The 23,752-nt window shown below is 41.6% G+C and overlaps 2 protein-coding genes across 4 annotated transcripts; both read right to left on the minus strand.

Annotated features, from left to right (window-relative positions):
• Positions 1-71: 71 nt before the first annotated feature.
• On the minus strand, positions 72-14,175 carry LOC137273330 (sulfotransferase 1C2-like). Its single transcript, XM_067805921.1, has 6 exons — positions 14,123-14,175; positions 4,471-4,647; positions 3,954-4,274; positions 3,083-3,186; positions 2,308-2,473; positions 72-1,655 (listed from the first exon to the last, which is right to left on the minus strand). The coding sequence occupies exons 2-6, from the start codon at positions 4,631-4,633 to the stop codon at positions 1,543-1,545; spliced, it is 867 nt and encodes a 288-aa protein (XP_067662022.1). The 5' UTR covers positions 4,634-4,647; positions 14,123-14,175; the 3' UTR covers positions 72-1,542.
• LOC137273331 (uncharacterized) lies at positions 11,961-22,654 on the minus strand. Of its 3 annotated transcripts, none has more exons than XM_067805922.1 (7): positions 22,518-22,654; positions 20,828-20,999; positions 19,812-19,990; positions 17,861-17,934; positions 17,510-17,624; positions 14,890-15,013; positions 11,961-13,232 (listed from the first exon to the last, which is right to left on the minus strand). In XM_067805922.1, the coding sequence occupies exons 2-6, from the start codon at positions 20,989-20,991 to the stop codon at positions 14,922-14,924; spliced, it is 624 nt and encodes a 207-aa protein (XP_067662023.1). In that variant the 5' UTR covers positions 20,992-20,999; positions 22,518-22,654; the 3' UTR covers positions 11,961-13,232; positions 14,890-14,921. The 3 variants fall into 3 exon arrangements, with proteins under 3 accessions (XP_067662023.1, XP_067662024.1, XP_067662025.1); XM_067805923.1 differs by having other exon boundaries at positions 12,436-13,056; XM_067805924.1 differs by having other exon boundaries at positions 12,436-13,125.
• Positions 22,655-23,752: the final 1,098 nt, after the last annotated feature.

The following is a 23,752-nucleotide window of genomic DNA, read 5'->3' on the forward strand; positions in this document are numbered from 1 at the left end:
CTGTATAATTATTGGTTGAACAAGTCCAGTTAGCGGAAATGTTATTTGTGGAATTACATTGACTACATACATGTGTGTTAGTAAGTAGTTTATTCCAGTAAATCATGCCATAGGTCCATTTTTAATCTGTTAACACAGGAATGGTCTTCTAAGTCATTATAGAATGGACACACACTAGACAGACATTGTATTCTGGTTCTACGTTTGGGATGATACAAAATGGGCAAAATCTTTCACTTTCATGCCTAATTTTCTACACTGTGATATCTACTGGATCACTCCTGAATGTACGAATCTGTCAAAGGGTAATCCTAAACACATCAGTATTGACAGCATATAAGTAGTTTCATGTTCCCCGGATAACGTGACTGTTTTATAAAAATAAACTGAAGATAGTTTGTCAAGCGATTAAAGAGAAACTGATTATTAATATCAGTACACCGTGTTCTAAAAGCTGACAGAAATGACTGAATGCAAGACACAGATCGTCGGTTCCAATTTTCACCAAATCCATAGGAACATAAGAGATTTAAATTTTAATTTTAAGTATCCAACAATCCAATTAACCCTTTTCAGATCGGTTGTACTGATATACATAAGAGTAGCGTAATATAAAGATTTCATTCTGAGATAATATACGTAACCAGTATATATTTTCAAATGTTGGTTTACTTTTATCTTCCCAGTTCGCAACTATATCAGGGACATATCGTCTTAACTTTAGTAAGCGTTTACAGAACTTATCATGAACATTCAAAATATCTTAAGAAGAATGGAATCCGCATATTTCTGAGCCATATAATATTATGGACAGTACTTTAATATCAAAGATATGAAGTAGCATTTTCAAATGGAGTTTATGAAAATAGCACACATTTGATTGTAATATAACATTCCAAGCCAGTTGAGACAATATTTTTTGAGATTTTATAACATGAACCGGAGATTGATTGATTGAGTGAGTCAGTTTACGCCGCATTCAGTAATATTCCAGCGATAGGGTGGCGGTCTATGATTGATCGAGTATGAAGGGGTCCAGTATGCCTAAATTAACACAATATGGCTATCTACACTAAAAACATCTATATCACACATAATTAAAAAAGATGAAAATAAGAAAGGGGACAATTGGCATCCTTGTCGCACACCAAAGAGGCAGTCAAAGAAGGGACTGCAACTATTGTTGACCAACACACATGATTTCACATTTGCATACATATTCCTTATAAGTCTAAAGATTTCCCTTTACATGATTACCTAGTGATGGTATTAGTGACATGACACCTTCCTACTTCAAGTCAGATATATTGTACATAAGTAGGAATGGTATATTTATGAAAATTTAGTGTCGGTATCAATAATATATAGATAAAGAACCATTTACCAAAATAGGAAAATTTCCAAGAGGTAGCTGCGTGTCTGCGTGTCTGCGCGCGCGTGTGTGTGACCTGAAAGTTTGGACATAGATCAGGACATATCCTATGGGTGCAACTGCAGCGCTTGCTGATCGATTCCAGTCAGGCCATGATGGTAAGCCTGAAATCAGGATGCCCAAAGTTTTTCAAAACGAGATCCCGCCATCTTCTGTCGATACACTCTGTCAAACTCCTCACACTGTCCCTCCTTGAACCAGTTTTTCCAATCTCCAACTACACCTGAAAGAAAGTGAGTAAAATACACAATTCTACGATGTGATGTATTAACATACATTGTGTTTACATTTCTTTCGCGAAAGAAAAAACAGAAACAGCAACGCCGACCCTTTTTGATAGAAAGCCACATCAGTACTGTAACAGGTCCATGTAAAATTGTGGAGTTAAAACTGCCATAGCGTTGTGCATGTAAACAGATCAATGTAAAACTATGGGAGATACGACTGTTGTAGCATTACTGATGTAACAGGTCATTGTACAAATAGCGTCAGTCGTAGCATCACGCTTGTAAAAGGTTAACATAGGTCAACTGTTCGAGTCAAGCAAGTACTCAAAGAGTTTCAGCTGCAACTTATAGTACATCTTTGCAGTCTACTGAAGTACTTATCTAATCACGATGAAAAATACTTTGGGCAGTCGGCAATACATTGTAGTCTCCATGTAAGCCTGATTCAAACACGAATGAACTGCAGTCCAGCCAGGGTCTAGATTTTAGAAGGTCTCTTTTAATGCCATACATTAACACTGACTTACGACTATCTCAGCGGTGAGAGACCTTTGAAAATCTAGGCCCAGATTACTTCGTCAGTTCCATCGAGAGATCCTCTCAGGAAAAGGTCACTGTCCGTTTTGAAACACCGCATTGTTTTATTACCTTTACGGTAATGGACGTGCACGCCGCTCTGGGACGTCCAGGCAAAATCTCGTTTATTTTCCTTCATCTTGTGGAAGCTGCACTCGCTTGCTATTTCCCGACACAGGTCAGTGGACACTGGGCAGTCAAGGAACCTTGACAACCGCTCCACAGTTTCAACTGGATCCTGGTATATAGCGCAAATGAATGAATGTTTTACATCACAACCAGGAATATACAAATAGACATGAATATTAAACAGCAAACGATATGTATCTCATGCTCACATGATGTTTCATACGTCAGGCAGTCCAGTGACATGGGCAACTAACAACGCCCGCACCTAAGCGTGACTCGGGTTTAGTTATTAAAAGTGACTTATAATCCGTACATGGGTTGGTGACGCACAGACGTGGGATATCTGATCTAATCATACCTTTCAAAGAGCTACAGTTGTCCCTAAGTCAATGCAGCTATCACACACAAGAGGACACCCCACACTTCCTACATCCACGTAGTTGCCTTCGGTTGGTTTGTTGCTTTACGTCGCACTCAGCAATGCCCAAGCCATATGACGGCAGTATGTAAATAATCTATTCTGGACCAGAAAATCCAGTGATCAGCATCAATTGAGATACACTGACCTGTGTCAACTTAGTCAGCGAGCCTGACCACCAGGTCCCGTTATTCACCTCTTAAGAAAAGCATGGGTTTCTGAAGAATGTACCCCGAGTCTTCAAGGGTGGCTTGTTAAAGATTCTGCCTTTGGCTTTGCTTCAAAAGCATGGAAACTTACAGCTTTGTGTTCTTCATACTGAAGGACAAATACAGGATGGTCAGGGTTTTGGTCAAGAGCTCTCTCCCAGTGTCTGACGTAATCAAACCAGGAACCCCAGTCCACTGAAAGATAAGTTATTACAATGTAATGATAGATCCATGTAATATCAAGGTTTTACTAACTGTTATACTATCGTCTAGCTATGAAAAAACCCAGTCTTTCTGCGATATGACGGATTTAAATACGGGCCTGTACACACCACAGAAGTGTTGTCATTGCTATTAGATTCATGCTTATAAGTAAGTTAGTGAGTTAATTTAACAAATATACACAAAAAACTTTTTGGAGACATGAATGGTCGTGGTGTGCTACAAATGGATCTTCAAATACAGAGCCTAGCCCAGTTGGAGTCTGTTTTACACGAGGAATTGGCGTAGACTGCCTCTTCAGGGGGTGATAGGTGGTAGGACGGGTGTGTGTGTGTGGTGTGTGTGTGTGTGTGTGCGGTGGTGGGGGGGAGCTGGCTGTCATACAGTCACATGGAGTAACACTCGGCATTGACCTTGAATCGTGTAAGACACCCAAATCGCATTTTGAATGTTAACATTCAACATTAACTTCAACATTAAATATTCCATGACCATACTTGTAAAGACATTGTTTTGGATGACAATCAGTGGGTTTTACTGAGCAGAACCTAATGGTTTAGCGCCACGCTGAAAACCAGTGTTCGATTCCCCACATTGGTGGAATGCGTCAAGCCCATTTTCCCGCTGTCCCCCAACGCGATGGTGCTGGATTATTGTTAAAAGCGGCGTAAAACCAAAATTCACTCCCTTCCTCCCTCATGTAAGTGATTCATGAGTGTAGTTATCAATGTCCCACTCACTCTTTCCTTCCAGGAATAGATGCAACCAATCCTCCCAGCTGCCGTCATAATCAAAATATTCAATCGTCTTCTGGAAGTTAAACCACGACACGGCACAATCCCTTGGGTTTCTCAGCAGTAAGATGATTTTTGTTTTCTTTTGACGCGCCCCAACAGGGAGTTGGTGAAACTGAAGATGAGTATTCAAGACGCGTGGGGAGGAAAGCGCCCTCTGCTGGTCCAAAGATATTCTTTCGATCATCTGGTCCTGTTTGGGCATCTCTACCGTCTTGGCACTCCCAGTAAGGATCATGTTGGTCACTTCAAATGTCCAGTGCGTTCCTGTGAAAAAACCAACACGATGTTATCTTATATCTACTATTATCATTTTGATGAGAGAGAATAAAACAACTGAAGACATATGGTGGTCCTAATACCTTTGACCAAACAAGACGTTACAAACTATGCATGATATTATTGATGCAATGAACATATCAGAGAAATATACAAATGAGATTAAAGGATGGCCGTGCCTAACCTGAACGCATCCAGCCACAAATAATGACATCATCATCTCGGATTTCCATGTTTGGGATTTTCCGGATGAGCTGTTCATCAACGTCTCCGGGAAACCAATTTCCATCCACGTCCACAAAGTTGAGTCCATGTCCAGATCGATCCAGCACTCGAATGTGGGGCATTGTCCGCTGACGATCTGAAATATAAAAATGCCTGAAATAATCTGAGAGGCAACGTTTTTGTGACATGGAGCCACTGGTCACTATTCAGGACCAGAAGTGAGTGATTTGGTGGTCGTGTTAGCATTATGTTAGTGGAGAAACGAGCAAGGACAAGAAGCTGTCAAAGACAATCAGGGGAGCAGGGTTTGAACCAACAGTCCACTCCACAGTCTTAAACCTACATTCATCACTTTCAGTGTTTAGACCACAGCTCCAATGGAGAGTCCTCACAGCAGAGTCACAAAAGTCCTGCCCATCACTTATACCAGGGAGCATGTTGACAGCATCATAGAACTCATCAACGGATGCATCAGCTGCACTCACTTCACATGGAAAGAAAAAATAATGCCCTAGACCCACGGCCTCCCTGTTAGCTCCCAGCTATCCCCTTCATCACCGAGATCTAGAAGAAACGAACATTCCCGACCTGCACCCCACCTGCTGGTTCCGTAAACTGGATGACTTTTGTATTCTTCCCCCACCCGACGACTCCAACATCCTTCATCAACACCAAATTCCCAACATCCCCGTATGCGGTTTACTTTGGAGTCAAATACAAACAACCAACCTCTACTTTCCTAGATGTCCTGGTCCAGAGAGAGAACAAGAAGCTCAACAACCATGTTGACCGAAAACCAACCCATACGGACCAGTATTTCCATTTTCCCTCCTTTCACATTATCCAAGTCAAGAGAAGGATAATCTCCAGTCTGGCCAAGAATATATGCTCCACAACCGCATCCCCAGAGTCAGAGTTGGACCACCTCGGACATGTCTTGGCCAACCACATCGAATATCTTGCATCGTTTGTCGACCAGACCATCAACACACCAGGCTCCCCCCCCCTCCCCCCCCCCCCGACAAGAAACAGCCCCCTTCATCATACGCCTCCCGTACACTGGACAAACTAGCCATCACATCCGACAACTCCTTAAGCAGCAAGCCAAAATTGATGTCATGTTCGAAAGAGGCAACGCCATACAGAATCTCCTGCAGACTACAGGCATACCCACCCCAGCAAAGATCTCGCAGGTGTCGTTTATTAGATTGAATGCAACTGCAATCAAGACCAGTCACCAATGGATCAAAGGACACTAGGTCTCAGTGAGAAACAAAGACTCTAAATCCTCCATAGCTCACCACACCAAAGCCAATCCAAACCACAACATCAGAAGGAACACTACCGAGCTCATCGAAAGGAACAAGGCTGACTTCAAAACCCGCAAACTATAGCTACTTGAAGCAGTCCATATAAAGAAGATTAGCCCATCTTTAAACAGAAATAAAGGATATTTCACTCCCAAACCCTATCATCACTTGCTCAGTTATTTACATGTAACCCAACTAAGCTATTGTATATTACCCCTTGTGTCCATCACCACAGACTTACCGACAGCACCTTATCACGTATATAAACACCTATGCACATCACTCTCTACTGGCTACATCATCCTTAATCCTTTATGTATACAACAATGTACATCTTCTATTGAACTCAATCTACGTACCTAATCCTGTAGATCAACATCTTCTATTCTACATATATAAACTCATTTTCGCCCCATCCCTCAGCTGACGTCCAAACATCTAATGGATCACCCAAAGTTACTCCTCATGCATCACTTGCTTGCCAACGACATCAGAATCTATGTCGAAACGTCGCCTATACAGAATAAAGAAGATGAATATCTAGAAAAATAGTCCACATCCTTCATCTACCCAACTTCTAGAATGCCAACCAAAGAAGACAGTAAGCACCTACGTGAAAGCACCCACCAGTCACCGAATCAATATACTCAAAACATCCGCCAAAGCAGAAACGTGTGCAGATGTCCAGACGTTTTGTGAGAATGAGACAAATTTATTGAAGGTTCCACCATGGCCACCAGAATAACACCACATAATAGTTCTGTTGCTGTTACCAATACAAAAGTGAACAACTAATAAACAAACCCGACTACAACATTCTGACTAAAAAGCAATCCACGAGGATTAACTGTCCTTAAATAAGGAGTAAGAAATGTAGACACAGATGACGTTGCGTGAGGCTTTACGCCTCTTTTCGCAATATCCCAGCAATGTCATGGCAGGGCACACCAGCACTGGACCCCATGCGATGTACTGCAGTGGGGAAACAAACCCGGGTCTTGGGTGTGACGAGCGAACGCTTTACTGAGCCCAAGAGGACGTTACACATAATTAGTTCTAACGGGTAAGTTTGCAGTTACATCAACATATACGTAATACAAAGAACAAGTAAGAACGCGGCTATCTAGAGTACATACAAATATATGTGAAAGCAAAACAAGCGCTGTCAACGACAGCTGAACACATGCTATATCAATAATATCTTATTTCAAAATGACTACGGTATTCTCGTTAATGATATCCAAGATTCCCGGACAACATGTCAGTGAGATACATGAGCTTCCAGCATACAGCCCACGCTTTATGTAAGCTTTCGAAATAACTAAACATACACACTCTCAACATTGCAAGATATATTGCTGACGTTGTACCAACAAATGCAAGGAACAAATGTTCACGGAATACACACGTAAATGTATAATTATAATCAGACATGAACTGAGTGAGTTTTGATGACGCCGCTTTTAATTAGACAGGAAGAATGACATGTTTGTGAGGTACCTTAGAGCAGCTTGACGTTGAACAGCTTGCGTTCTGATATTTGCAGGAGAAATAAGATTTAGACAGGTATGTCCTGCTGTTAAATACTCAGTGTGCTGATGAGGCAGAAGACACAGTTTGCTCCAATTGGTCAAACTGTATCTTAGTGTTCAATATGTACAACATGGAGCTGACATATGCTTTCTCTTCATGTGGTGCTCCTGGATTTAACAATGCTCACATAGTTAAACAAATACACGTAAATTTGTAGGAGTCATAAAAGAAGATTAAGCCCACGGCTATGCTAACTATGGTGCCTCAAGGGATTAAATCTGATGAAGACCACTCTAGTTGCTTGACCTTGCCTGTTTGACCCGTGTGGCCTTTGTATAGAATTGACCAGAGGCGTTCTTATCGCACAAGTGACACTGATTGGAAACATGGCAAATCTCTGTAACAGTTGGAAAACCGGTCAAGTATTTGCATTCTTCAGATTGAATATGAGATCAAATGGCGCAGAACAAAACTGTTAAATCGTGTTATGAGACTGTACGGTAATGTCAGTACGTTTCAATGCGAAGTCTGTGTGCGCCAAGGATGTACACTGAATCTAGTTGTATTCTTAATTTTCCCCCAAACTAATTATTATGTTTTTTTGCATTCATTGAAAACTGCTAAAAGCCAAGACTAAGCTATTCGGTTTCATACAGACTAGGGACAACGTATCATTTTATCATTCTGTTTTCAAGTCGGTGATCACAGCCGGTGACCTGCACAACACGAATGATGTCACATATTATGAGAAACGTACACTCGCTAAAAGTCGCAAACTAAAAAGCATGATTAATGTTTGGGTTATAGTTGAAATCAAATAGTCATTTGACAAAGATGTTAAACTATGCAGGATTAACTCGGGAAAAAATGAACCAATAGTGGTTTTGGAAATGGCGTGATTAATGTTCAGTCTACAGGAATCTTTGTACATTCTTTTGTAAAGAGACTGAAAGGTATGAATTTGCAAACGTGATCATTTTTTATTTTTTTTCAAACATGTCTATATCACTGACGGTTAAAATCTGAAACATTTTCTACGCAGTATTTGATTTTGAAGAAATGTGATCATCGACAGGTTTGGGCAAGAGCTAGATGGTCTCACCATCGCAGGTGGGCGAGAATTTAAGACAGTGAGTGCATGAGTACAGTTTTACGCCGCCTAAAGCAACCTTCCAGCAATATCACGCTGGGGGACACAGACATGAGCTTCACACCTTGTAACCATTTGGGGAATCAAACTCGGGTCTGCGGCGTCACGAGTGAACGCTTTAACCACTGGGCTACCCCACCGCCTACTGAGTTCAGAGAATGGAGAAAAAAAAAGTTGAAGGTAATGTCCCAGATATCATGGACGATTTCCAATTTATACTACTTGTCCATTTTAATTCTAATCTCAAGGAGAAAATTGTATGTGCATTTCATACAGTGACAAATATGGTAAAGTGTCTAAAGTTTAAATGTAAAATAAGATAGCTGTTCAAAATGTTCCCATATTTATTGGTGTGTCTCATAAGGTGACAAATATGGTGAAATTTCTAAAGTTCAAGTGTAAAAATAAGACAGCTGTTCAAAATATTCCCAGATTTATTGGTGTACTTATGTACTGCTGTACAGAAGCAAATCTGCATGTGAGAGATATCTCCAAATCATAATACATCTCAACTAAATGTTCACTGCATGATACCAACTATATCAAAGATATTTGTTTATCAATCACTCCAACACAGTGATGGTAGCAAGTGTTCATGAAAAGGTGACCGCATCCTGTCCAACTGGTAACATTCGCCATAATAAAATGCAAAGACTAGTTGTCTAATGGCCTGATAACACTGTAAACTCTGCGAGACCCCGAGCAACCTGCTGTACATTCAATGCTGTAACCTTGACAAAAAGTTCCTGAGCATTAGTCGCTGACACTTTGAAAAGTGAGTGAGTGAGTGAGGTTTAACGCCGCCTTTAGCAATATCACGGCAGACGCCACAAGAAATGGTCTTCACACAATGCCTTCGGCGTGACAAGCGAACGATTTAATTACTAGGCTACCACACCGCCTGGACATTGTATATTGACCCCGTGTGTGTCTGACCATTTCAACTCTACAGCCATTAGAATACTCAAGAAACGGGTTTGCACCATCGAAGCAGGGGGCACCAGGAAATGGGCTTCACGCATTGCACCCATGTGGGGAATCGAACTCATGTCTTCAGCGTGGCGCTTAACCACGAGGTCAGCCGCCCCACCCCTCCAAACGCACGCGCTTGACAAAAACCTTTGGGGAGCACAGGATTTCTTAGTCGTGTCAAATACACTTATATCGATGTTTTATATCATATACACACTTATGACAATAAACTTACTGTAGGCCTTTGCTTGGTTGAAATCTGCTCCCAGTTCAAAGGAGAGCGTCGACTACATGTTAACTGTCTAGAAGAGTGGGACTCCACGCATTATGTTTCCAATTACGCATTGCCTCTCTGGCGTGGATGCTACACACCTGTGAACCAGCGCTGATAACAATGCATTTATATTGCCGAAGCAACGAAATCAAAGCAAATATCTGTCAATATGGAAATAATCCACTGACCTCAGACCGAACATATGGAAGAGTATGAAATATAATCTACATCTAAACTACACATCTCCATCACGACTTCATTGCTATTTAAACCTGTTTTGTCAATGAACAGCATTTACAATTATTTTCGACGTTAGAAATATATGAAAATCATGGTCATATTTACAAGCCTTTGTCCAGATGCCCATTTATTTCATGACCTGCAAAACAGATGGCAATTTGGCGGTCAAATAATATACTGAGCAGCGAAAGAAATGGAACTCTTCTTTTAGACAGGACATAAACATGAATGCTTACTTTTATGAAATTTCATTTTTTCGAAACTTGCGTTTCTTTTGCTGTTTAGTATAGGTACATTTCAAGAGTCAGTCATGCGGGTGGTAGTTGTATTACATGTATTTCCTCACATGGTATTGAAATATTTACAGATGTGATGGCTTTGAACAGAATTGAGGGCCGAACACGTACCAAAAACACGGCGCGGAAAGAAATCTTATGTTTCACAAAGTACACTTTATAGTCTGTCCAGGTTTGTAACACTCCACCCCTGTTCCACATGTTAACTACCAGTTGTCCTATTGATATACCATATCAACTGAAGAATGTGGACTTGTTTTCGCGCTTTCGGAACCTATGAAACACAAATTAAAGAAGTGGGCTTGGGTTAAATGGCAGTCCATTTAATGCAAGTCTCTCACCACATTTCTCTCAAAACAAATAGTGCATTTCTCTCAATAATACCAGCAGCAGTCCCCAGGGAAAATTCCATGAACTTGTTTTGCACTAACAGGAAGCTAAAGTGAGTGCCTTTATGTCCCAAAATATACCCAGCGTCATTAATGAAGGGCCAGGCTATTTGTAACACCATTTCTTAAAAGTTGTAAAATTGAAATATATACAACTGAATGGTTTACTGATTACCGATTACTGGATGTAATCCACTGTACATGGTCGACGGTAATCTTACCGGACAGCGTTATTGGGACGATACCATGGCTCATATAGCAGTAGCACCCTCTTAATTGCACGAAGACAATAGGGATTGTCAGGGATCTCAATCTAACCGAGCACGCCAGTGATGAACTCGGTCGACGTGTGTACAGACGTCACCCAGTACCAGTGGATGTCCCAGGACTCATCAGAGCTCTAGCAGAGGAATGGAAGCGATTCCGCATTCTATCTTTGTGAATTTGATAAAGAGCATGAGGGCACAGTGTATCCGTGTCTTGGACACGCGAGGACCGAGGGTTTCATGCTTGTCATTTCAATTTTAGGGCTTAGTCTTCACACTTGGTGTTTGCTGGTACTGAATCTTTTTGTCTGCATGTCACGATGTCATTTTTGAGAATTTTTTCTTTACACAGACTTTATAACATTTGACCCTTTATTAATGGCGCCATGTATATATAACAAGAGGCCAAAATACCGTCAAAATTCTGCGACATTATGCCTCTGAAAACGTTATGAATGATCAAATAGAACATAGCTGGAGCGAGCGAATATGGTTTTATACCACTTTGTAGACACCAGAAATGGGCTTCACATATTATATCCATGTTGGGACTCGAACCGGGTCTTGCGCGTGAGGAACGACTGCTTTAACCACTAGGCTACCTTACCGATCCTAACAAAGTTGCATTGCCAGTGGCTAAGTGAAGAAAACTCTCCGTTTGATTAGGGTGAGACGGTATAATGCGCCATTAGTAGAAACACGGTATTTGCCCTTCGCTTCGGTGTACCCTAATAAAAAATGGAATGAAAGAAATTCAGTATTTTCGGTTTTCATACCGTTATTTTACAAACTTTTTATACCTTTTGTAAAATGTCTAGAAATCGTATCATGTTGTCCAAGTCTATGCATTCCTAGACGGCAACCATTTTCCTGGAAGTAAGTTGGGAATTGCATTCTATGTCGTCAACTTAGATATACAAGTCAGTAGACATCAGTATCTGGGTTCCTTGTTCAGTTCTTTCAAATAAAAATATTTTCCAATCGCGTATATTATGCAAACATAGTATTTGCATAAAAGGCGAGTTGTCACATATCATAGGTATAAAATTCCCACTGGTTTTACACAAATACGACAGGTACAATACGTTAAACTTTAGAATAAATGAAAAACAATCTGATACAGAAACTAATTCCCTAATTTCTTACAACCACAGACGTTGTATAAATAAGTTTCGAGCAGAACATGAACACAGGATTTACTGAGAACATATTATATCGAGAGGTACATTTTGTCACCTGACGTGGGAAAATTTGCCTGTAGTGTGTTCTCAGTAAATCAGTCTTAGAATCTCGAAATTTGTATTGCAGCTACTCCAAATGTACACACGTCTGAGATTTCATACTTTTTATCGAATCAGTGTTCAACAGATAAGGTCACTGGAATAAAGATCGAATGAGTTCTAAGTCTTGTGCAAATATAACTACAATTCGATATACTGGATAATCAGTGTTCAATTTTGAAGCTCGTGTTTGTTTTTAATCAATTAAAAAAGATTATCAGCGGAAACAATTTATTCATTGAAAAAACTATCTACTTGATACACATCATATCACACCTCACTATGTTTCAACAACTGGACAGAAAAGTGAGTGAGTGAGTTTAGTTTTACGCCGCACTCAGCAATATTACAGCTATATGGCGGCGGTCTGTAAATAATCGAGTCTGGAACAGACAATCCAGTGATCAGCAACATGAGCATCGATCTGCGCAATTGGGAACCGATGACATGTGCCAACCAAGTCAGCGAGCCTGACCACCCGATCCCGTTAGTCGCCTCTTACGACAAGCTGAGTAGCCTTTTATGGCAAGCATGGGTTGCTGAAGGCCTATTCTACCCCGGGCACGGGGCGGACAGAAAAGAATACCAATAGTTAGGCCGAACTTGACCAGATATTTCACATATCAACTACATAAACTGTAGACACATATGTACAAAGTAGTAATTTTTTTCTATTTCCGACAGTGCTATAGGATATCAAGGACATCATCGCTGGACTGACCAAAGTAACATCTTCCACTCACAGGACACAGACTCCGGCCACATGACCACGTGGTCAGTCGAAACTGGTGAGTGACGATCCACGTGACATTCCTTGACATTTCCTCACAGTCTTCTACAATATCGATCAGATATTACAAAGTATGTGTCACGGCGAAGACTGTCTTTCAGTTTCACTGAAACGCTGAAAGTTCATGACCCCTAACGTTCTGGATTTGGGACACGTAAATAGTAAATAATTATATAATCTTCAGCTGGTCGGTACCTCGCTTCGATCGAGTGTTATATTACCTTCAGAGAGAAAAGGCGATATAATAAAATCGGAGTTATGATTAAGTGAGTGAGTTAATATTTAACGTCACATCGGCAATATCTCGGCCACGTCGTGACGAGAACATTTAACTTTTAACTGAAACCGAATTATGAGATATTATGGTCAGACATTATTGATTTGTGTTCTTCAGATAATTTCAGAAGGAAAATGGAAGATGCGTATGGTTGTGTTGATCTGCAGCATCGAAACGAGATCAGAAATGAAATTATTATAACGAAGAGGGGACATTTTCAAGCTGATAATCCAGATGTTCGTTTAAAGTATTGCTCGGGAATAAAAAAAACCCGAAATGGTTGAATAGTTAAATATTCATTTCAAAGGTAGTCACCAAATGTTAACATGCGTCAGTTAACAAATGTGTACAGTAATTATAAGTTCTGTGTATTGGCAAAAAAATTGTATTACGATATATAGTAATTCTGCTACTCGTCTTGCGGTATATTATGAACTTACGTGTTTGACAGAAAATAAAACTAATTGTACATGTAGATGCTATTTTCAACATTGTAATAATCTGAAATATATGTCATAGTGATAAAAACACTAATCTAAAAAATAGGTTGCACAGTCATGCATTCTAATGTCTTTGTTATACAATTTATAGTCCCTTGCTGCGATGAATTGTGAGAATAGTTAATCATGAGATCTAACCACACGATAGACTTTTCATTACGGAAATGGATGCAAATAAAGCAAAGCATAGTGCAATCAGTTTGAGACGAGAATTAATCACTGGATGTGGGACTTAGTAGGGGTTTACACCGCTCTTAGTAATTATTCCAGCAACATCACGACGGGTTACATGGAAATATTCTTCTCACATTGTGCCCCGTGCAGGAAATCTTACCCGGGTCTTTGGTGTGACAGGCAAACGGCTTCAGCTTGTTCAGCTTAACCGGATCAAGTGGATAGTAATGCTTTGCGTGACCTTGTCACTACTGGTTGGGTCTATTACTGTGAAGGGGTGCACCTTTGTCAGTTCATTGTCATCATCCCAGAACAGCCGAGACAAGGCTGCTGTTTCACATCTCAGTGTCGAGAATCGTCAACAGTGTCGGGACTTTACAAAGAAGCTACATATGAAGTTAATTAGTCAGCGACCAGACGCGGCAACTGGTCTTTCCTGGGCAGAACAAGAAAGGAAATAGCTCCCCTTTATTGAAGTTAACTTCACCTGCCGTTGTGCCATATGACCTCCCAGGTCATGCATATGTAGAGTAGCTCAGGTCAAGTTGAACACGCTGTAGACAACTCTTACCGTTGGATTATAAAGAACTGACAATTGTAGTTATATGGCGGTCTGTAATTAATCGACTCTGGACCAGAATCCAATGATCAACTGCATGATCATCGGTCTGCGCAATTGGGAACCGATGACATATGTCAACCAAGTCAGCGAGCCTGACCACCTGATCCCGTCGGTCGCATCCTACAAGCATAGTCCCCTTTTATGGCAAGCATGGGTTGCTGAAGGCCCATTCTACCTCGGACTTTCACGGGTAAGAACTGACAATAAGAATGAATATGGAGTGAAGAACAAATGAAGACTGGTGCATGAACTGTTTATACTATATACACGGATGCTCATATGAATATCCTAACGTGATCAGATACCTGATGAGTTTACCAATGATGGCGAGAAGTATTTACAAATCAACCGGGGGACTCGACCGTCTCAGTCTCGAAAGAAGTGCTCTGGTTTCAACATCCATCTCTCCCCACTTCCCAACAGCAGGATCTGAAAGTGAGATGTGGGTATAGAGCAGTCTCCAGCTGTATATATGTCGTAGTGTGTTAACTTTACCCTTCATTTTACCGTTGTGGAGATGCTTGGGGATTCGTTGGTTGGTCGGTTGAGTGAGTGAGTGAGTGAGTGAGTGTAAGTTGGTGGGTGAGTGACTGAGTGAAAGGATGTTTTAGAGTGAGTGAGTGAGTGAGTTTAGTTTTACACCTTACTCAGCAATATTCCCAGCTTTATGTAAATAATCGAGTCTGGACCAGATAATCATCAACAGCATTGGCATCTATCCGCGCAACTGGGAACCGATGACATGTGTCAACCAAGTCAACGAGCCTGACCACCCGATCCCGTTAGTCGCCTCTTACGACAAGCATAGGTTACTGAAGATCAATTCTAACCCAGGTTTGAGAGGGTGTGACTCCATAGCGAACTCATGTCAGATTGTGAACCGAAAGTGATATTCTGTATTTTAGTACATTATCTCTAGGATTTGATGTAAATTCATTTTCACACACAAGTGGATATAGTGGATATACTTTACGGCCACTGCTAAGAATATTCCAGGAACAATGCTGTCGGGTAAATCTGAACTGAGCTTCATACACTGCACACGTGTGAAGAATTTAAGTTGTTCACTGGTCGCGAGGGGGCCATGGGCTCATGTACCCTCGAGGTTTGTTTATGTTCCCCCAGCCCGCAGGGCATAAACAAACCTCGTGGGTACATGAGCACATAGACCCAGAGGGACCAATGAACAACGTATCTATCTTACCAAACACCTGAATTATAATTTTGAACTGTTTGAAGCGCCTCTGTTGAATGCGAGGCGAATCGCCATTTTGCAGACGACACAAGGTAAACAGATTTAGAGCTGTCTCCCTTCCATCCATTTTCAATCGCAAAACATCGGTAATGTCCGTGCTTGATGCGCGATTCAATGTTATTCGAGATAAAAAGTGCTACCATGAAGCACCAGAAGAGTTCGGAATTCCCAGCAGTGTTCATTGAAAACAATACACTGATGTAAGCGGGGTACATTATAAAAATAATAGAATAGCGCTTAGCAAATCAGAATGCGACATTCATGTGTGAGGTAAGATAATACATAATCTCAGGCGTCTTTAAAATGGTCCAAGGTTAATCTGTTATCGTTCAGATCGTTCAGTCAGTACGTGCATGGAGGGAGATTTGCGCTGTGAGCTACGGAGTTGAATTCAAGCATGCACGCTTTTACTTTTGTTTGGTGTGTAACGCCACACAGTATCTACAGCTTTTGAAACGATGACAAATTTCAGTCAACCAGACCATCCGACCCATTTTCCAACATGTACTTCCTATAAGATATGAGTGAGTGAGTTCGGTTTTACTCCGCACTCGGCAGTATTCAGGCTATATGGCGGCGGTGTGTAAATAATCGAGTCTGTGAGAGAATCCAGTGGTCAACAGCATGAGCATCGATCTACGCAACTGGGATATGATATGTGTCACAAGTCTTACCACCCGATCCCGTTAGTCAAAGGATACGTGTTGTTTACGAAAGGGACAAGGAGTGAGTGAGTTTAGTTTTACGCCGAACTCAGCAATATTCCAGCTATATGGCGGTGGTCTGTACATAATCGTGTCTGGACCAGACAATCCAGTGACCAACAACATGAACATCGATCTGCGCAATTGGGGACTGATGACCTATGTCAACAAAGTCAGCGAGTCCGACCATCCGATCCCGTTAGTTACCACTTAGTCAAGAATAGTCGCCTTTTATGGCAAGCATGGGTTGAAGGCCTATTCACGGGTTAAAGGGACAAGGAGGAGCGAGCGAGCGAGCGAGTTTAGTTTTACGTCGCACTTAGCAATATTCCAGCTATATGGCGACGGTCTGTAAATAATCGAGTCTGGACCAGACAATCCAGTGATCAACAACATGAGCATCGATCTGCGCAATTGGGAACCGATGACATGTGTCAACCAAGCCAGCTAGTCTGACCACCCGATCCCGTTAGTCGCCTCTTACGACAAGCATAGTCACGGGACAAGGAGGAAGCAGACATGATATATCATGCACGTAATGAATATAGGTTATCACACGAGAGTGTTTTGGGATGGTTAATATCCTGCACTAGGAATAACCATGGTATTAGCGAGCCTTGGCGATTTTCTATTTTCGCTTTGTAAATCTACTCCCATCTATCATAACCAGGGATGAATTTTCTTGGATCAAAGCACAGACAGTACGGACACCATGGTCGTCAATCCGGATACGAACGCTGACCCTTGACGCCATGTTTGCTTACACTGTGAAAGCGGTTCCAAAAATTCGCATGTGACCTAAAAGCTTTAATTTGCATCGAAATCAGCATATGAACCCAACGGATACCGAAAATATCGGCTGGTGTTACCCTGCCGAGAACACTATCCATTGTATGATAACAAACACATCTGAATATCATGCGACTTGATATGCACTTTTAACTTCAAAGACCTGATGGCACATACCCATCTTAAAAGGTCTAATCAGGTGATGCTCTTCACTGAAGATATCTTCCACTTCAAGGTCAAGGTCAAGGTCGCTTGTTTTGATCACGTGTCCAGTCTCAGCCAATGCAGACATCTGAAGGGGAAGTAACTCGCACGACTGAAATGCTCTTCAACGCAACATTTAACTATATTTCAGCTACAGAGAGGGCGCAACAGACCAAGATGTGCCCGACTGGCGCGCGTGGCGACAACAGATCAATGATTCTGTGATTCGAACGATTTTGGAATAGCGAGTTCCGTCTAATATCACTATATTTAATAACTTGATTTCAACTCTCAGCATTTAATTATTGTCTTAAAAGGTCCTACCTTATGAAGGAGCGGTATTTCAGCCGTCATTTCAGTCTGGTTGCTAGGAGATACGCGGCCGGTGATGTCTGTGCCTAGAATCATATTTATTATATCGACTTATGTTCTATAGCATCTTTCAAAGATTTTCAAAGATCATATCATAGATTTGTTTGGAGCGTAAGATGAGCGTTACAGCTAAGCCGTTTCAAAATATGAAGAATGAAGAATTATTTATAATTATATACTCACAGGCAAACTGTAGCGCAAATGGGTTGCGCAGCATAGAGAAAATGACCAGTCTTACATGCGAGCAAAGCGAGCAAAGGTTGGCAACGTACTTTCCTCGCTTCGGTTCGAAAAATATTTTTCATGTCAAAATAAAACATCACCACCATCAAAAGTATATACCCATTTCTTCAACGGGTTGTGCTCTCCCCATGTTGAACAATTCTTCACGAGAAATATTTTGTATTCAACATTTTAAGCGCAAATCGTGGTAGATCAGACCGTTCTTCGTCTCCATTCCCGCTTCCAGTTTCCGTGTCAACGGAGTGAAGGAACCGGAGTGTATTATTCTATATGGCATACCTACAGTTACCTCCCCTGCATCAATTACGCCAGAATTGTTCTTATGAAGAATAAATGTTACGAAAACTCTAATAATAACGATGACAGATACGACCAATGAACTGCAACAGGTTCGCGATAAAATTAGGCAACACGGTATTTCTTTTTAATTTCTGCTTACTCTTGTTCTGTCACTCCGTTCAAATGGAACCTGGCATGGATAATGGAGGCGAAGAACGATCTGAATACCACGAATGGCGCTTAAAATGTTGGATAAAACATATTTCATGCGAGTAATTATTAAAAATGGGGTAAGAAATGTGAGAGCAAAGCCAAGTGAGGAAATCGGAGTGTACCTTTGATGGTGGCGATATTTTATTTTGACATGAAAAATGTTTTTCGATCCGTAGCGAGGAAAGTACGTCGTATACGTTGCCAGCCTTCGCTCGCATATACGAAGACGTGTCATATTCTCTGTGCTGCGTAATCCCATTTGCGCTACAGTCTGTCTGTGATATACTGGACACAAATAGTTAGGAATATGTGTAAAGTTTGAAATTATGAATAATGATCTATGTATTCTTTGACACAGTGATAAAATATCAGTCCTAAAATACCAATATCCCTAACTTATTTTGTCCAGTAAATGTACGCAGAGTATATTAAGCAAGTTTAAGCAAGTGCGACGTAGCGCATTATTCTAGCATATATAAAATACATTGTAGTTAGTGTGCACATTTCCTTTTTATATTGTATTAAACATTGTACATGGGTCTGTGGCCTTTATACTGAATAAAGTTATACTATATATTTGTATATACTTTTGCAACCGAATATATCATGTGGGGAACTGAACCCATGTGCGTGACCAGCGAACACTATAAACACGAGAGAGAGAAAATAGATTATGATAAAACTTAAGTCCTCGTATAAATGACGGTTTCCTGTGTCACCACCCTCCTGTGCTCCATTCCATCCATCCGTTCATGGCATTTTCGTTGCTATTTGCCATACAGGCCCAGTGGAGTCTACTTTTACCGAAACAATTCAGTTACCTTATTCTCTGGCGCTGTACAAACCCCTAAGATCCCGTATTATGGCTGAAAGATGTTTGGAACAGACATTTCAGAGACCACGCGTCACCATGCGATACGATGACAGGGCATGTGTTTTTGAATCACTATGAAAAAGTGACTTTATCAAGCGTTCGTGAAACAGTGATCGTATCGAGCAGACACCCGTCATAAACATACACAAGGTCTAGACTTTTTGTTCACCTGAAATAATTCGGGAATGTGTGGTACTAGTCAAATTGACTACTAGCAATTGAATCGCCCGCCATGTCTGTCACTGGTGAACATTAGCCAAAGGTCTGAATGTCCGGTCAGACATACACCAATACCTTCTGTATGCTGCTGCCACTGGGCAGGGGAGTCAGACCTGGAGTAGTAGTAGCTGTACCAGGAGACAGCCACGTGTCGTGGGTCACGTCGTCGGAATCTATCCCTCTCCCCAGCGCCCTCTGACCTGTCCTTGATCTGCGGGGCAATCGGGTGAAGTTTCGGTTCGTAAATCAGCCGTCTGAAAATAAGCATATACAGTAAAGTTCACTTATAACGTACACGCTTACAACGAATTGCCGGTTACAACAAACAAATTCAGAAGTCCCGACTGCTCTCCTGTATGACTGAATGATCTCAACACACATGATCACAGTTAGGAGCACATGATCATTTGGTGGGTCATTAGTGAGTGAGTTTAGTTTTACGCCGCACTCAGCAATATTACTGTGTGACAGCTATATGGTGGCGGTCTGTAAATAATCGAGTCTGGAACAGACAATCCAGTGATCAACAACATGAGCATCGATCTGCGCAATTGGGAACCGATGACATGTGGCAACCAAGTCCGCGAGCCTGGCCACCCGATCCCGTTAGTCGCCTCTTACGACAAGCTGAGTCGCCTTTTATGGCAAGCATGGGTTGCTGAAGGCCTATTCTACCCCGGGACCTTCACGGGTCAGGTGGGTCATGAAGTCCGATTCATGGCAGCAGTGTGTAAATAAATTAATCTGGACCAGACAATTCAGTGATCTATGTTACACATCATGAGCATCAATCGTAAGCAATTTTGATACGATGACAGACACCAAGTAAGTCTGGCCACCCGATACAGATACCCGTATCTGACGACAAGCATGGGCTGCTGAAGACAAAATCCAGCCCGGCTCATATTCATATTCAAACCAGTGATCTTTGAACAAGCATGAGTTTGAGATACCGTGTTATACGCCAAACCATTCTATATAACAAACTGGCGGTAGTTCGACTCTGGGAACAGCAGACAAGAGCCTCGGGACGTATATGAAACCATGGCAACGGTTGATATACATGAGAATTTAAGAGTTTGCTTTGTTACTTCGACTCAGCTTCTGGTATGGTGTCTGGCATGTAGTCTGGCATGATCGGGCTGGGGGCCATTTCTCTGTCGTCATGGAAGTCGATGCCCAGCACTGGTTTCTGATGGGACATTCTCTGATCACTGAATACCGGAAGTAAGCGATGTACGGCTGTTCCACTCATCCCGATGTCTGGAATCACACGATATGTTTGTTTTATAGCACCGAAGTCATCAATATGCCTGTCATTTGAAATCGGGGTGAGTATAGTGTGTGCGTTTAGTTTTACGCCGCATTTAGCAATATTCCAGCTATATGGCGGCGATCTGTAAAAACTAGAATCTAGAACAGACAATCCAGTGATCAATGGCATAAGCATCATCTACGTCACTGGGACCAAGTCAGCAAGCCTGAGCACACGATCCGTTAGTCGCCCCTTAGGATAAGCATAGGTTACTGAAGATCAATTCTAACACGGATCTTCACGTAGCGGTTTACAAATAATTGCGTGTGGACAATAAAAACTACATCATACGATCACGATGTCGCCATTTAAAACATTTATGGGGGACGTTTACGTCCAGTTCTTGCCCGGATGTGCACGTGTTGAGTGAGTGAGTGAGTGAGTTTAGTTTTACGCCGCACTTAGCAATATTCCAGCTATATGGTCTGTAAATAATCGAGTCTGGAACAGACAATCCAGTGATCAACAACATGAGCATCGATCTGCGCAATTGGGAACCGATGACATGTGGCAACCAAGTCCGCGAGCCTGGCCACCCGATCCCGTTAGTCGCCTCTTACGACAAGCATAGTCGCCTTTGATGGCAAGCATGGGTTGCTGAAGGCCTATTCTACCTCGGACCTTCACGGGTGTGCACTTGTTGAAATAACGCTTCACCGAATACCGGAATCTACGCGAGTGAGTGAACGAGTATGGCAATACGACACTTTTAGCAATATTCTCAACAATATCAGGGTGGGGTTGGGCTTAGGGGAACGTTTAAGCGCTAAGGGACAAACCTTCAAGTTGAAGGAAAGGCTTCAGGGTTTTGAGTTAGTGAGGTTAGTTTTACGCCGCACTCGAGCTATACGGTGGCGGTTTGTAAAAAATCGAGTCTGTGCAAGGCAATACAGTGATCAATAGCAGCATCATCGACCTGCGCAATTGGGAACCGATGACATGTGCAATTGGGAACCGATGTCATGTGTCAAACAAGTCAGCGTGCCCGACCACCTGATCCCGTTAGCTGTCTTTTATTACCACTAGCTAAAAATGCTAAATTTTGTGACGAGCATGTATAATACATCTAATGTCTAATATGATATAGTCCTGATATACATTTGTATTTCAAACAACAAGTTTCGCCTACTCTCGCGACTCGTGACGGAAATGCTGAATTATAATTTGCACAATGTATATTTCTGGATATACGTTATCCAGCCTTTACGTCAGTCAATGAATGCGAATTGTAAACCCATGCATCACGGTCAGACTTTTGAAACTGGCCAATGAATGGTGGTCCACCTACGGAACGTCCAGATTTATATGTATTGATATGATTTGACTATGTTTGACTAGAAAAAAATTTAAGCGGGAATACAGGCGAAAGTCTTTCCTAGACAAAATATAAACCACGAAATTTTAAATGGCAGTTTCCGAATTGGGTTCATATTTCAGCATGCAAATATCAAGATGAAAACCCTTACCTTAACAGCTCGAATACGTTGTCAGAGACCACACAGGGGAACCAGTTGTTCAGCTTGTCTGAGGTCAGTTGTCGGCCACCATATTCACGAGAAAGTGTCGCGCGCATGCAGGTGCGTTTTGGTTATACGTTCCGACTGATGATGAGGAACAACTTAGCGTTTGGTTGATTTCGTGGAGTGGCGTTTACTGATACCTTGTGACTGGTTTCTTGAGCATAACAATATTCTAACCGTATGAGGATGATCTGTAAACTATCGCCATTAAAGTAGACAATCTATTGCCTGATATCATGAACATCGACATGTCACTGATGTCAGCTAGCCCGTCTATCCGATCCCCTTTACGATCACATATACTCTAGGGGGTGCAAATGCATAAATGACTCATTGACATCGCTATAAATGAAATCTCGTCATTAAAACTGTTCATTTCGATCTTTAATTACCTTAAATCGACCTTTTTGACAACAGTGCACAATTCTCAGCCGCAAACGAAATTCCAACCAATCAGAGCGGCGCGTCTCCGTGACGTAATAGTAGGTACAGACATGAGGGTCTATGAAGAATTCATTTGCATTTCAGGGGGTAAACTATTTCGTTTACAGCTTTGTACAAACCTGAAATCGCGACAGCTGTTCTGAAAAATGAAAGCTTTATGTTCTCACAATCTACTATCATTTAGGTTCGTCTCCTGCTTTGCGGCGCCCTGTCTGAGGATAAATGCTATTTAAATTTGTTTTCACCCACTTACAAAATCAAAATTACTTTTCACTGGTAGTAAAATATGCATTTTATTGATGGACATTAGGATTTTACATGACATTGCTTATAACATAACAATTTCAGTCTTGGAAGCATACGGGGGTCAATATAATATTACTTACGATAATATTGTCAATTCGACAACAACCTCGCTTCCGAGGAAGAAAGCATTATATTCATGCAAAATCCTTTTGGTCAGCAATGTATAGTAAGCAGTCTTGATTTTATAAACTCGATGAAACTTGAACTCCATTTTCTATCCTGGAAGCGTGATAGGGGCGAACCATCCGATTTAGTATATATCACAGGCTTCCACAACGCTCGCTTCGCACACACAAACAACCAATTTAACCACAAACTACGGTGTCTGGTGGAAATCTGTGCATAGTGACACCATCAACCCCCGACCCCAAGGAACAATTGACGGCAACACAACAATCCGGCATGTCTTTGGTGACGTCGAAATCAGCAAA

This window comes from Haliotis asinina, chromosome 2, assembly GCF_037392515.1.
Source record: "Haliotis asinina isolate JCU_RB_2024 chromosome 2, JCU_Hal_asi_v2, whole genome shotgun sequence".
NCBI lineage: Eukaryota > Metazoa > Mollusca > Gastropoda > Lepetellida > Haliotidae > Haliotis > Haliotis asinina.